This window comes from Excalfactoria chinensis, chromosome 4 (genome assembly GCF_039878825.1).
Source record: "Excalfactoria chinensis isolate bCotChi1 chromosome 4, bCotChi1.hap2, whole genome shotgun sequence".
Lineage (NCBI taxonomy): Eukaryota > Metazoa > Chordata > Aves > Galliformes > Phasianidae > Excalfactoria > Excalfactoria chinensis.
In genome coordinates this window covers 28915354-28930997 of record NC_092828.1, presented here as the reverse complement: position 1 = coordinate 28930997, position 15644 = coordinate 28915354, and the positions used below count along the sequence as shown (strand labels likewise).

The 15644-nt window shown below is 39.5% G+C and overlaps 1 protein-coding gene across 34 annotated transcripts in view; it reads right to left on the bottom strand.

Annotated features, from left to right (window-relative positions):
• Nucleotides 1–7393: 7393 nt before the first annotated feature.
• Nucleotides 7394–15644, bottom strand: part of SORBS2 (sorbin and SH3 domain containing 2) — a 137339-nt gene continuing 129088 nt past the window's right edge. For all 34 annotated transcript variants that reach the window (XM_072335955.1, XM_072335976.1, XM_072335954.1 and 31 more), the window contains 3 exons: nt 12843–12892; nt 10233–10339; nt 7394–9481 (listed from right to left, as the gene is read on the bottom strand). In XM_072335955.1, the coding sequence (XP_072192056.1) occupies nt 9420–9481; nt 10233–10339; nt 12843–12892 (219 nt within the window). In that variant the 3' untranslated portion in view covers nt 7394–9419. The remainder of the gene's footprint in view (nt 9482–10232; nt 10340–12842; nt 12893–15644) is intronic.

Sequence of the window (15644 nt, the reverse complement as noted above, 5' to 3'; positions counted from 1 at the left end):
GTGCAATAAAGAAAGGGAAAATGATTGCTCACCCATATCTCAGAAGATTCCAGATTTGCAGTGGAAAACTTCACCAAGGAGATGAAGAGACTAGAAAGAGATCCTTCCCCTGTGGCAGTCAGCCCTTAAATGAGCTCTAAGAGAGGTGCAGCCAGGCTCCATCCCTTCTGGTTACACAGCTGAATTGCCTTCACCTGTGCTTCCAGGACTGACCAGGTCCTTTCCCCAGGTGCTCAATCAGTGGTTCAGGCCATGACTCAACAGTTCCCATACATACAGGAAAAAGAATATTTGTTTATGTGGAGGTTACCTGTGCTGCTACTGGAGAAGGAACTGACCTTGTTTTGCAGCACATGATGTGACCAAAGTGCCAGAGAACTTTGAAAGGTTCAGGACTCTAGAAACAGTTATAGAGTATAATTTGTCTTGACCAGGGAAATCTCTCAGGCAGGAGGTGGTAGCAGTTTTTCTCTTAGGCAAAATGTCTTTTGAAGAGGTTAGTGTAGTTAATAAAAAGAGATTTCCTTTAGTTGATACTGGATGAAATCTTGCTATTCTTGGAGTGGTGAAGTTTCTGCCAACTGCCATAAAGATCAAAATCATGAGTACATGTGTATGTGTGCGTACATGCATCTCTCCCTGTGGGAATGTATTTTTTCCCCCTCTAAAATATTTTTGTCAGTAAAAGTTCACATCTTGAAGAAGATAGGAGGTATCAGAGGAGGAAGTAACTTCCTGGTAAAGACGAAAATGCCTTTGCTGTTATGATAGTGATTTGTACTTTGTGCCTGGTCTTAACTTTAGTCTTGAGGAGATTATATTTAAATCAGTCTTTTTTCTTTTGTTCTTTATAATTTAAGTGTTATCTCACTTCTCACGTTAAGAATGCCCTCTATTGTGAATAATGGGTTAATTAAAAAACAAAACAAAAAAACCCCACCTAATTCTGAAGTATCTTTATGGAAGAGAAGCAAGGTAGGAGGCAAAGCTATCCATCCTGTCTAGGACTCCTCATTTCTTTTGAAGTTTCTCTACATTTTGATGTGTCTATGTTCTCCCATGAGATGAGACTTCATATACAAACAAATTATGAGATCACAGGTACAGACAACAACAGTTTTTTGTGGCCCAATTACCAAAACTTCTGAGTTTTTCTCCAAGAAGCAGGCATCAAAATTATGTAATGTACAATTGTTATCTGATGTTCCATAAACCACTGTATTCCCTATCTGTTTCTCTTTCGCTGTGTGGCTTGAGTTTAGCATTGTAAAAGTAGTTGCTATGGGAGAGTTGGCTGTATTTGCTGGATCATGACAAACAGCAACAGCTGAAAGACAAATATGGTATTCTGTTTTAAGTATAAGGTGGGATGAGAGCCAGAGATCAGCAACTTCGGATTGTGGCAGGCTACAAAGCTGGATCCTAGAATCTTGATGTGCACTGTAGTTACTCAGGCTTAATACTAAAATTTAGCTTATACTTAAGTATTTTCCCAGTTACAATTTTGATTTCTATCCTCTAATTAAAAAGGACATAATCAGCTTTTCAACAGCCATAAATTAGTTGCTTAATTACTGAGTAAAAGTGATTATGCATTTCACACTTTGCTCTGATTGAACTTTTTCTTTGCTTTTATTCAGTGAATGTAGGACTAAATAAGCTGTCAATACTGTGAAAGAATATAAGTGCAGTGTAGACAAAAACCAGCAGAAATGTAACTATGATGAAGTCTTGTCTTTATTGACAAGTAATTATTGCATCTGAACTAGTTAATGTAGAAACTGTCAGATATGAGTACACACAAATACAGTCTTAAAACAATATTTGCACGTTTACTTTTGCTTGACTCCAGTATGTGGGGAGTTAATACTCAACTGTAGTTGGAACTTTAGCTCCTGAAGTTGTCTGGTTGCATAGAAATCCAGGCTAGAAATGGAGGATAATCTCTCCATAGGGAAGACTCTCAGGGGAAATTCCCTCCCCACAGACAGGTAAATCAGTTTATAGAGGAAGCCATTTCAAATAGGAGTCAATCTTCCTTATGATCCTTTCCCTTCTTCTCCACCTCCCATCCCCAATAAAAAAATATCAAAGTTCAAAACAAAATATAATTCAGAAACACACAGAGTACCCCTAAAGATTAGATTTTCTTGTCTGTCTGTCACACTTCAGCAATTCCTGTTTTGCACTGTCAAAATCTCAAAAACAACTTCCTGAAGTATTCTCACATGAGAGTGTCAGGAGTTTAACTTGGGACCTTCAAAACAGTACTAATGGTGCTCTGTGTAAGCTGTTGGGCAGCATGGATTTCTGGTGTGATGCAGGCGGCATCTTCCATTTGTGAATGTTCTGGGTTTTAGGCGATGATGACCAGGAGTGCCATGATGATGGTCAGAGGGCTGGAGCACATCCCCTGTGAGGACAGGCTGAGAGAGCTGGGGCAATTCAGCCAGGACAAGAGAAGGCTCTGAGGAAACCTCATAGTGGCCTTCCAGTACCAAAAAGGGGCCTACAGGATAGTTGGGGAGTGACTTTTCATAAGGGTATGCAATGACAGGACAAGGGGAAATGGCTTTCAACTGGAAGAGAGTAGATTTAGAGTAGGTATTAAGAAGAAATTCTTTACTGTGAGGGTGAGATGCTGGAACAGGTTGCTCAGCAAGGTTGTAGATGCTCTTTCCTTGGAGGCATTCAAAACCAAGCTGGATAGTCCTTTGAGCATCCTGGCCTAGTGGGAGGTGTCTCTGTGTATAGCAGGGGGGATTGGAACTAGATGATTTTAGAGGTCCCTTCCAACCCAAACCATTCTATAACTCAATGAATATGCTTGGTCAAGTTGACAGTTTGACCTGATGATCTTGAAGGTCTTCCCCACACTCAGGAAGTATATGGTGCAGGTAGTGCTTTTGGGGGATTTCTAGATAGGTGGTGCATGAGATAGAGGATAAAACCTTGAATGGGGTAAAACAGATACTTAGTATTTTTTAGTTGTAGAATGTCACCTTCCATGCTTTGCAGTTTTTCCTTCAGTCAGCCTCTTGGAGTTGACAGGAAGAGAATGAGTGGTGGAACAGGAGGGAAAAGTAAGAGCCCCATAGAGCACATGAAAAGGATCTATAAATAGTGCACAGAGCTCTCCATTGGCATGCAAGCATTGCCTTCTACTACCTCAGACATTTTGGCACATTAATTTATTCTCTTCCTTGGTTTAAGAGGGGGAAGGGCTGATTCTCACCTGTTCGAGTATTTCCAGTTACATGTAGAAAACACCTATCTATAACAGATGAATCAGTAGTAGTGTAAGAAAAGCCTTTCACAGCTCCTGTGCCAGCCAGTGTTTGTACATGTTTCACATTACAGCTGCCAGCATTAACCCTCACCCCGGAGTGGGAAGTACTAGCTGGGCCCTTGTGTGTTCTAGCTTTATCTGGCTAATGGCAGCAGCAGCAGCAGTGCAACGACCCACTTAGAATGACATGTTTGGACTACTCATGCTGCCATCTACAGCACTGGTTTCGCTGTGTGCTTACCTGTCTTGGTGGCAGGGGAAAATCTTAATGCAGGTTTGATTACTCTTTTATTAGTTACGATGCTTGAGGAAAGTTTTGAAACAAACTAAAATGGAGTAGAGGCCGAAGAGGTGTTTAAGGGCCTGGTAGTTAAATAGGAAGCTACTATTCAAATTGGCTGGAGCTAGAGTGAGGCACCTGGAATGGGCCCAAGGGGATACAGGACCCTCTCATAAAGTAAGACAGGAGCTTGTGAAAGAAGTTTCTTCTCCTTTCTGCAGGAGAAATGGTAAGAGTCACTGCGTGCAACTGGCTGGTAACTCTTCACTGGAAACAGAATTACGTTATTCTTGGGGTATTTTAAAAATTGATATATATATATTTTCTTGATGGATGGAAAATGTAGAAGGATTACTGTGCTATGTGTGTATGTGGGTGCGAAATAAGGGCCTCAGGGTTTATTTGTGTTGGCAGCAAGAAATGTAGATGGTTGAAGCCGGAGTATCTGTTCTGAGGATGAACCTAGCAACGCATGTCTGGTTGTCAGGCAACACTTGTTTTTTCTCTATGGAGTCGCTTGTGATGTAATGGCACTGTGCAGTGGAACCCTCTGCTCCAGATCTGCAATTAGACGTGACATCACTGCTGCAGCTGCTCGGTGGGACAGCTCTTTCCGTATGAAGGCTTTCTACTTTGTGGTAGATTAAGTAGTGTGTTCGCACGTTGCTCCTCTATGACTCCTGAAGAAAACGAAGCTAAATATAATACTAGAGGGCAAAACTCTGTAATGATTTGTATATGGGACTAACACTGAAGCAAATGAAACAGGAGTTAGGAATTATAGATTCAGAGCTGCTAAGGGATGAAGGTGCACAGCATTACCAACCAGCAGGATGAAAACAATAACTGTGCCTGCAGTACTGTTCAAGCTCTTTGCTGGTTTTGTCACTGCACGTTAACCTAGAAACTTCTGTTAGCCTTTCTCTAACTCAGAGTGGCAAAAATGTATAAGAGCCTGTATGTCACCAGAAACACTTTCTTTGACCTAAGCAGTATCTGAGTTGGGGATATTCAAGCAGAAATTCATTCTTCTCTTTCCCTTTCAGTGAATTATATCATATTCTTGGTAGATAAATAGAATAATAATTGTAATTTTCAAAGAATGTATTAATGAGAATAATAGATCCTATGGAGCAATTTTGGCTAGGAGTTTTAACACTTAACTCACGTAGTAATGGGGGTGGATAAAACAAAAAGGCACTTCTTGCATCCAGTCAAATAGTTGTGTGGTATTGGTTACCTGAGGAGTTGCAGAAGAAAGCCTAAAGTATCCCCTGCTTACTTGGAACAGACAAGGTGCCTCGCTCTGCATGTTGGTTTGGGAACTTCCAGGCTCTGTGAAATGGGTGGATTCAGGTTTGTCTCACTGGTCCTTACTGGGTGTAACAAGGGATTATGCTGTGTAAAAATTGAATCACTGGCCCTTCCAACTTTGTTTAATGTGCTGTTGCAACTGTGGTGGTGTGTACAATTTGACTTCAAGTGGATGTGCGGCTCAACCCTAGAGAAGGGTACTGACTATCAGCCGTGTTGTGCAGTGGGGGCAGATAAAGAAGTGTTTTATGGGCTCTGCCCATGCTCATACTACTTGATGTGATTACAAACCAGCCCAAACCAGACATTCAGTTGCTTCAGGGTTTCTCTCTTGCGCGGTCTTCTTTTTAAGTTAATGTAGAACATATTAGCAATATGATCTTTGAAGTACATTCAGGATCTATTTACTTCAGTGGAGTTTGTTGTTAACTGAAGCAAAGGCAGGCTTTCCCTTACAGCTTTTCTGGTTACATGGTGAATGTACTTAGTGCAGTGACCTGAGGTCTTTCTAGAGCTGCTTACTTCATAATTCTAGCTTCCCATTAGCTCGTGCATTGCTTTTTGGAATCTACAGGAAGCACCTTGTGTTCCTGCCACAGTTGTGTACAGCAGCAACTAAAAAGCAGCTGGTAAATACCAGGCATTGCAGAACGACAACGTACTTGGCTTTGGCACAGGCAACAGAATGTTAAAACTGCTGGGGTGACCCTTAGCTTTGGGATATAGTGTTACCTTGAAAAGCTCATGCCTCAGTGACCCTGCTTGGTTGGTGTTTTGTGGGGTTGCTTGGTTTTGTTTTGTAGCAGCCTTTGCCTCCCATGCAGGTGATGAACAGCAGGCAGACAGCTTGCCAAAACGTAGGCAGCAGAATCTGCTGCTGTTTGGGGAAGCTCTGGTTGTGTGACTTTTGGTTCTGTGATGCAGCACAGCTGTGCAATGAATTTAGTTTCAGGAACACTAACAGACTTTTCTCAGCCTGCCAGTATAGCTATCATGTGATAGCATTAAAAGAAAATCCTAATAGAAATCAAGATCCATGCTACACATCTCAGTAAAATGAGGGGAAATTGGTTTGCTATACCATCTTGTAGAAAAATCTTAGATGTTAAACTGGCTGGCATCAAATTCTGCATGTTTCTCATCTCTATTTATCTTTAGTTCTGGTTAAAGATACAGCACCTTCCAGTCCTGCACATTCCACTCCATGACTTTATAAGGGAGTATATAAAAATTTTATAAGAAAAATCAAAAAGTCCTTTGGTTTTCCTTGGTCCTACACTTCAATAGTGTAGGAGGAATTTCAACAGACCTTGCCTATTTCCGTATATTTTGTTTCCTTGGACAGAACTTGTACCTTTGTGTTGCCCTTTAATTTTACATTTCTGGTCACCTTGCAACACTTTTTGAGTAGACCACTGACACTACATTTTTTACTGCTGTCAGTGACTTGCAATTCTTATTATGATCTATCCTTATTCTTTTTCTTCCCTCTCGCAATTAGCAAAGAGAATTCAGACCCACAGAATCAGCCAGCCAGCAGAGAGAAGGGCAAAACACAACGTGTGCTTGTATACTCAGCTATTAGTTTATAGAGCAAGAGACATGTGTGGTTGGTTTAAGCTAACAGTGCTGCAAGCACATGTTTACCTCAGAGACAGCACTGCTGGCTAAATTAGGTCTTGTCCAAATTGCAGTCACTCCCAGCAGAATCTGTTTATGCTGACAAAGGAGCTCATTTGATGGCATTTTAACAGCCCAGCTATTGTAAAGACAAGGCTGTGCAAGTCAGAAATAGATTATTTGTGCCAGAATGCTGCACTCTTCAGTGGTAAGAGTGCAGCACAGCTCGTCTGGGAGATGTCATCCTGGCAGTGGAGGCCAGCAAGGGCTGGAGGAGCAGGACCAGGGAGCTCCGAGGTACCAGGAGTAACCGCACAGGGAAAGAAGGCTGCTGCCGGCATGCTCTGCTTCCTGTGGGTTTGGGTTTTGTTTGAACAGCAAGTTGCTCTTTTCCAGGCAGAAACGTTTACAGGGGGTAACTCAGAGCTTCAGGAAGAGTCCCAAGCATAAGATGCTCACTCCCAAGCCTGCATTATCCTTAAATCTTACTTTGCTGCTGTCACTCTCTTGTTTTCCTTCTGTTTAGGGAAAGAATTAGGGTGTAGAACTTTTGTGAGATACAAAGGGCTTCAGTAATGTACTTTATCTCTGTGCTTCAGGATCAAAGGCCTGCTCTGGTAACAGAAAAACTACCTTGCATTAGCACTGTCAGTGAAGAAAGCCCAGGATGTTGCTTTTGGATTCTGGAGTTTTAGGGATGACGCTGAAGAGGACAAAGCAGCAACTGTGTTGACAGTGCTGGTTGTCCATATTGCAACCCGTGCATGCTCGGGGGTAGAAGAAAATCTCTGTAGAGACAAAACTGCTTGTACTTGCATATAAAGGCTTAAGGAGCTTTGTAGCACTTAAGTAGTATGTTACATGTATTTGAGAAATGACGGGGAAAACACTTGTGTACTCCAAGCAAAATTTATTAGAAGTCTATTCAAGAAAAAACCACAGAGACCTTTTGCTTGTAGGAATTCAAAGTCAGTTACCTGAAAGCCAGGTATGAAAAACCTGTATTTTTCTAAAATCAGATACAGAGTAGAAACAGTACTTTTTAAATATCACAGGCAACAGATATTTAAGTCTTCAATCATAAATGGCATCAAAGATAGGAATTAATCTCACAGCAAAGCTGCATGCAGATCTAGTTTAAAATTGAAAGCCTTTGAAATATAAAGCTTTTGCCATTAAATCTGCAATAATAAAGGTATGCTGCACAAAGATGTTTCTTTACCTTTGTCTTAATGACATTTCTCAGTAATAAAGACATATGTACATTTAGATTTGGCTAGTAAACCATATTTTAATTAATAAAATTTTGCATAAAATGCTATCTTACAGAATTGCACTATTCGGATGTGCTTATGGTAAATAGAGCAAGTAAAGCAAAATGCATTGAAATGTTCTGTATGTAAAGAGGGCAAAGATCAAATAAGAAACTTCTTTTTTCTTTTCTTTTCAAAATCGACAACCAAATGGCTCTGTACAAAAAAGCAAACATATGTACAAAATGCTACAGAGACTAAATACACGTGGATAATTTCAGTCCTTTACCCATGAGAAATGCAGTAGAAGCTTTTGCCATCTATAAGGTGCCAAAGAAAACAAATCTGACTTGGGGAAAAAAAAAATAGTAATAATTCAATTTTTTTTAAATTTTCATGAAGTCATAGTCCTTGTCATCGTGTGCCTTACTTTCATAATGCTCTTTATGCTTATGGTTGCAGATGGAGAATGTCTGCTTTCAAATCCTTGATTCAATCAGGAAAAAGAAACACCCAAACCCTCTAAAACGTATTAATTTTAATACTTGTGATTTTTTTTTTTTGTTTTGTTTTAATGTACTAAATTCCTAAAAAAAGAATGCGTAACTCAGGTTTTGTTAACAGACATATATATATATGCGTGTATATATATATATGTAAATATAGTGAAATAAATCAGTACATGATACTTGTGAACGTTTTTCAGGTGTCTATGTTAGAGGAAAACAAATCCTTTGCACTAACACTGTTTACTTGCCGCTTCTTAAAATGCCTGTGGTACATAAAAACTCCAACCTCTCAAATTTCATGCTGCTGACTATTACAACATTTTGATTACAACCATTTAATGTCATATGATCACAGCTTGTTAATGTCTATGCTTATATCATTGTCTGTCTCTTCTTTAAGTCCTGCTTCCCGAGGTTTTATACCTCTTGCACTTCTTACCTTTGAACAGAAATCGCTGTAGCTTTAATAGGGCGAAAAGGTTTGAGCAAATACCATTGCACCATCAGAACACTTGCAGTTCTCCCATTTTTCACCACACTTGCTTAAGATTTTACAGTCACTGTGCATAAGTTACAACATACAAGTGCAGGCAAAAACCTATATTATAATTTGTCATTGTAAACCGGTACAATAGGCAAACCTGTGATACAGCAAAGTGAAAGCAACAAATGCTGCCAAGCTAATAAGAATGTGGAAACTCAACAAACTTTTTTTTCTTTTTTCTTAAATAGTAAGCAGCAACTTTCCCTCTGTTGTACACGCATGCTCAAAAGTTGTATTTTCCCATCGCACTTCATGGTAGTACCACTAATGTCCCAAACAGGAAGAGTTTCTCCCTCTACTCACAACCCCCCTCCCCCCATAGCAATTCTTTTGGGTACCTCTCTTCTGGCTTTTCCTACTGTGTTTCGAATAAAAAGAGTTAAAAGCAGGGAGGATTCCTCTTGTTTCAGAAAAGCTTAGTTATTCACACGGTAGTCGTTGCTGTAATACTGCTGGAACAGTTTGGCGGATGGGATGGGATGAGGATGAACTGGATGGCCTCTATTTGAGACTGCAAGCAAGAAAACTGAAGGCCAGCGTAGCATGTTTTCTAGCAGCTTTATGCAGATATGTTGCAGAGATGCAGCATAAATAAGAATGAAAAAAAAATTCACAGCCTCTTGACATAGTTTCCAGGGAAAGTACCAAAGAATTTGGTTCTTCTTGAAGTTCCTGAAATTAGAAGCAATAGATGAAAGATGGCAGTCAGAACAGGAAAATCACCTATGTAAGAATGTCCTTTTTTAAAAACATTTCACAAATGTATCTACTGCTCTCCACGGTCAATCAGGTCATTTTCAGTTTCAGTTGTGAGTTGTGAATTGCAACGAATCGTAACTACAGGAAGGGAAAAGCCAATAGAGGCGTATTTGATTGAATTGCGTAGCTCAATTTTAAACCTCTGCTAAGTCTGACGTGCTGAAATTTTGACTTGGTTTATAGAAAATGTTTCATTAAACAGCATCGCTTGTTTGTAGTTAACTAATTTGGGTTTTTGAAATGCTGGGGTCGAGGGAGATGATAAAGAATTTAGCCAGTGTGTGCATGAGAGTTTATGCAATGATTTAGCTGCCTTGTTTAGACCCAAGCATCTGTTTGTTCAGCAATACTCGGTTTTCACAAATAGTCATTTTTGTAGCAGTAGTCACGTTATGAAAAGAGGAGTAATACACAGTCAATGTCAGCATGAGAATGACAGTAGTGCTTTACAACAAATTAGAAGCACGTGTCAATTCCCAAGTACAGAAGTGAATGAGCACCCATTTACTTCAGAGGATTTTGGTGGGGATTTCTCCTGGTAAAGTCAGGTTCAGGTTTATTATAATGAGTGCCAAAGATTAATTAGTTTGTAAGACACCAAACAAACAGAGAAGCAGAGGTCAGGAATAAAGAATATACGAAACAGAAACCAGTTAAAACATACCCACAAACCATCCATCATCACATTTTTCCATCACATCAATGACATCTCCCTCTCTGAGCTCCAATTCATCTTCGTTCCTAGGAGTATAGTTATATAGAGCCTGAAACCTTAAATAGGACAAATGTTGCATTTTAAAAAGAGGAAAGAGTTCTTTGCAGTTTTGTTTAAAAAGCTGTTTTAAACATGAATTCATAAGTAATGCTCCCTTGAAGCATAGGGGAAAAGGGTTTGTTTTGTGTGGTGGTGGAAGATATCAAGGCTGGTACCCAGCTTTATCCAAAAGAATGGGGCAGTGAAGACTGGGGCTACAAGGCAAGCCTGGTGCCATAATGGTGGTTAAAACATGATTCTGCTTAAATATTATTTCGTAGTTGAGTCGCCAAAGCAGAGAATGTAATTTCTTAGAGAGGAGGGGAGGGTGTAGCCTGCTCTAGTCTCTTAACCCCCATGAGCAGCACTGAAGACTCTGCTTTTGCTGTGCTGATCCTGCTGTCCTCACACTCTGCCAAGGCACAGGCAGTGCATGCCATACCAACACTGTCCCCGCTGAGTGGGTGTGTGGGTGCTGAGGAGGGCAGCTCACACATGCTACCTCTGAAAGTGAGGACTGCCCCAGGCTGATTGTTATCACCTACTAGGTGAGAGCTGGCACCTGGGAGCTCTGCATGTAGAAAGGTGCCTGCCTCTCTGGGAAGGAGGGCAGTAACTGCTATGTGAAAATATCTATAAACCTTTCCATTGTTAAAACTGCCCTGCTACATCGGTCCCTTGTCATTCACAAGTTGTCCCTGGGTTTTTAAAGTTGTCCTTTTATGCATTAGCTATGTAGAAAGCAACTCCAAGAAGCAAGGGTGACCATAACTGAAGCCTGAGGCAGTGGCCTGCACCTTGAGTGCTGAGCAGGAGCAGCTGCTGGGTTCAGGCCTCACCTCAGACAGCTTCCCCCCAGCTGTCCATTGCTGGTAGAACAGCGTGTGCTAGCCTGGGCTTTTCCTCTGTTGTGTAACTGTAGGAACAGGGCTAAATGCAACCCAGCTACCTACAGGGATGAAATAGGTGGTTTTCCAAATAGGTGTTTTCTGTCCTAAAGGAAGAGGAGATAGGCTGGCAAAAATGTTTGAAAGGGAGAAAATATTGTGAAGAGAGCCTGAGAGAAAGATTTACAGGGGGAATGAAGGGGAAAAGAGACTAATTGAGCTGGTAAAATGAGAAGGAATAAGTTCCAAAGTGGACATCTCATAAGAGGTCAATCACAAGTTAGTATATGCATTTGTACCTCTTGTCTTGAATGTGCCTGACTGTCACAGCAGCCTCAGAGATGGACAGAGAATAAAACATTGAATTGAGAGAAGCAGTAGAGAAAAAGCAAGCACAAAATACTGTGCACAGTGACTCCCTTCAGAAGAAGGAATCTAAAAGGAAGGAGTAGAGTAGGGCAGTCACATGTGAAAGAGGGTGAAGTATTCCAGCTCTGTCATCTTGGTCATTTCTAGCTAATCTATTTTCATAACTCTTTTTGTAGTCACTACATTCCCTTTTTGCTGATTCTGCTTCAAATTCCTTTTGTTAAATAGGAAAGACTACTAAAACTTATAACACCAGCAAAATGCATATTCAAGGCAATATATGATTGAAAATTTAAGTATATTTGGTTTCGTAGGATTGAGTAACTTTAGTCATGCACTACTAAAACTACACTGAAGAACGCTATTTAGACAGCTATTGCTTACAAAACAGGTAGGTGCTTCAGTATGCTTAGCCATTCCACCAAGAGCTTGAGGAAAAAATGGTTCAGTTGAGATTGAAAGCAAAATGTACAATTTTTATTATATATTATTTGTGGTCCTGTTATCATCTGATAACTGCTCCTCTCTTTTCTTTTGCTGTTTCTTTAGCTAAGCTGTTAAACCTTTTTAGATGCTAAGCCTTAATTGCATGGAGGGGAATCCATCTAGCTCCAAAGCTCTCTGATGCTAGAGGAAAAAAATAAGAAATTGAAACAATCTTGCACTGAATTTGCATTTTAATTGCACCAAAACAACCTTACAGCTTTCATCCCGATTGCTTACGTTGTAAAAATACAACCTGCATTCTAAGTTCTTCTCATGTTCTTCAAAAAGCTTTTTTTTTTTGCCTCTAATTTTTAAATTGCACATGTAAGTTACATAGAAGTGGGTTTCTGTGTTCCCACGATTAACGTTATCAAGTTATTTTCTCTCTCAATTCACATTCAGAATAGTTTCTGACTAATTTGCGTTGTCTGTAGTACAGTTGAGTTGAATTAATATGAAGTCCTTAACTGGTATTCTTCTAAGATGGAACAATGGAGACAAAAATAATAATAATAAAAAAAACCCAAGCAACTCAAACCTTACAAAATTATTGTCCCTTTTTATTATAAATGATGGAGAACTTTAAGTTAGCAAGTCTGAGTTTGTCTAGAACTTTGTCCTTTGGGACTGTGTTGGATTTCTTCCTACATCATGTGGTTATCTGTAAATTTATGAAATCTCTTCTTAGTTGTACTTGGCAGGTCAACAAAGTATTTGAGGATGTGCTGGCTGTTGCTTAAATGTTAGGTTTGCTTTAGTAGACAAGAAGTATACTTACGGTTCCCCCCCACTGTGTATGTTTTCATGAGCAAGCACAGGGCGCTGTGGCTGAAATGAAATGATTTGAAATGTAATAAGGATTTATCGTCTAAGATCCAAGTAGTCGGATAGGCGTATGATGCACAGTTGCTTGAGCTTTCATATTCTACTTTGCTTAAAACAACCCTTTCCCCCCCTCCCCCACACACACACTCAACCTCACAATAAATTCTTAAGAGACGTGGCAAGCAATAGAATCTTGGCAGGTTTAGAAATATGATTTTTTTGGGGAGGACAACATAAAAACTAAAACAAAACTGTTAACTTCATCAACAGTCTGTTTGTGGCACAGTAGAATGTTTGAACAGAACTTTGCTGCATCATTACAGTGAAACAGAAATAGCACTAGAAAAATTAGATGCAAGTGATGAACATTATACATTACTTGAAGTATATTTTTAGTTAAGTGAAACAAAACCTCATACACTTAATTGCAGAATTCAGACCATTCATAGACAAAAGAACAACCAAATTTACATTACACACAGTACTGACTTGGCAGGCATAACATGCTATGCTTTAATTCTGTTCCAGCTCAAGGGGCAGCACAAAGCCATGCAGGCTGCTGGGAGGCCAAGAACACTAAGAATTTTTGAAAGGCTGTATGTAATTGTTTGAAAATAACAACACTTCTACTTTAAGATGAAAAAAAGAAAGTATGTATTTCCAGTGCAAATCTTTAAAAGAATTACTTTCGGTCTTAAATCACACACAACTAATATCCAATGAAGCTTCAAATGATGGAAATGAAAGATATTAACCCCCCAGTGGAAACCTGCTCAGGGAGATACTGACTTAACACATTAGAGCCTAGCCCTGGCCGGAAAGTGCAGGAGCAGCTGCTTTCAAGAGTGTTGATGTGAACAGTGTTGATGGAGGATGCCCTATAGTGTTGAAGAGACTGACAGCTTGATACAAGTGTAGGAATCGCCACTATTTTGGGAATGTGGGTGTCAAACACAGCTTACACCACTTTCTTTTATGAATTGAATATATTGCAATCTGATCCTGAAGACGTGGTGTTTTTGTTAGTTGTTTAGGCTTCTCTCATTCCCATGTTTGACTATTCCAATTCATCCTGCTTCAGTTTTCATTAAGATGATGCAGCCTTCCATGAGAGAAGGATGTGGTAACTGACCCACAGCCTACTAGTATAAATTGAGAAACCAGTGCATTTCAATATTCCTTTTTTTTTCTCTTCCCTACATCTCCAGATGAAATCAAAGGAGTTAGTTTATTTTCATCATGACTGTGTATTTACTTGAGGAAAATATCATGAATATTTTCTGCTTCATCTTTACAGTCTGTTGAGTGTGAATTTTAGAAGGTGCCTAAAGATGCAGGCAGGTAGATAACCAAACTTATTCATCAAGATAAGAGCTAGGGAAGAAAGGTTTTGAAGGGCCAGAGAGGTCTGTTTATACTCTTCAAGCCTCTGTTCTCCATCACATTCCTCTCTTCTATTTGTGTATAAGAAAGTTATTACTGCAGAATCCAACAATGATTGCAAATTAGACATTCCAGTTCTTGGTAAATCTCCTTCAACTCCTGAATTATTGAACAAAAAAAGAACATAGTACTGGGCAGGTTGCTTGATGTCTGCATTGTAATCTGGAGTTTATTTTAGTTACGAACCAGATATAAACTGAATGGCAAAAGACTGTCAGAGTTGCAAGAGAATTCAACCAAAGTTACAGATTTTTCTTGCAAGCAATAAAAACCAAAGTAATAAATGATACTATGAATGATTTTAATGCTTTGAATATAAGCCATGCCAAGAAGGAATTAGGTAGATTTTCTTTTTCTGCATATGCTTCAATACTAAAATGTTTTAGTTAACTACTGAGAAACAGATGATACAAGATCATGGTGAGAGAAGATTTTGAACTTGATGTTGCTACTACAGAGGAAGCTTTGGCAGAGTTAAGATATGGGGAAATGAGGTGCTATATCTGAACAGGGGCCTTCAAATGTGATCTTCTATATTACCTGAGCTGACTTTAAGAAGGTTTTCCCCCATTTTATTTCCTCTAAGTTGATTTCTTTATACAGAGGCATTAGCCAGAATTTGCAACAGTTATAGTCTGGCCAACAGTGTTGAGGACATACCATGAATTTTATCACCCTAAATGCTAAGTTAGTTTTCACGCTAAGGATGTAAGCTTCCAGCTATGGCTTGGTTTGCTACAGTATTTTCTGTTTCCTTGGTAAAAAATAGTAAGGCCTGATCTAAAAAATGTTAGGAAATGTGTAGTTAGGTGAGGAGTTCCAGTGGTGTACTTGACTGTCACGCATGACTGATGTGTCCTTGCCTGTAGTAGTTCTGTACAGTTCTGAATGTGTAAATTTGTGTTCACATGGTTTTGGAATTAAATTCATAAATGCACAAAATATCGACCAGTACAGTCCCTTTAAATACTGGCTGCTTGCCATTTATTTGGATTAAAGAGCAAAATTAAAATAGGTCTTGATCTCTCTTTTTTTTCTTGTTTGTGGATAAAATTATTCTCTTTATTATGGACTTCTTCTGAGATGGTGCTGGTCCAGTACTAAAAGATTCCTGGTCTTCCTATGATTGAATTCTCTCTGTTCAAAGATGGAGAAAGTACTGCCTCCTTATACCTTGCAGCCAACAAAGCCCTTCCAAAAAAGCTAGGATTCTGAAAATTAAAGTAACCTGCATGTTTTAAATTGAAGTTTTGAAAATACCTGGAAAGAAGATTATCTAAATGAGGAGTGACTGCATGGAAAGCAATTAATC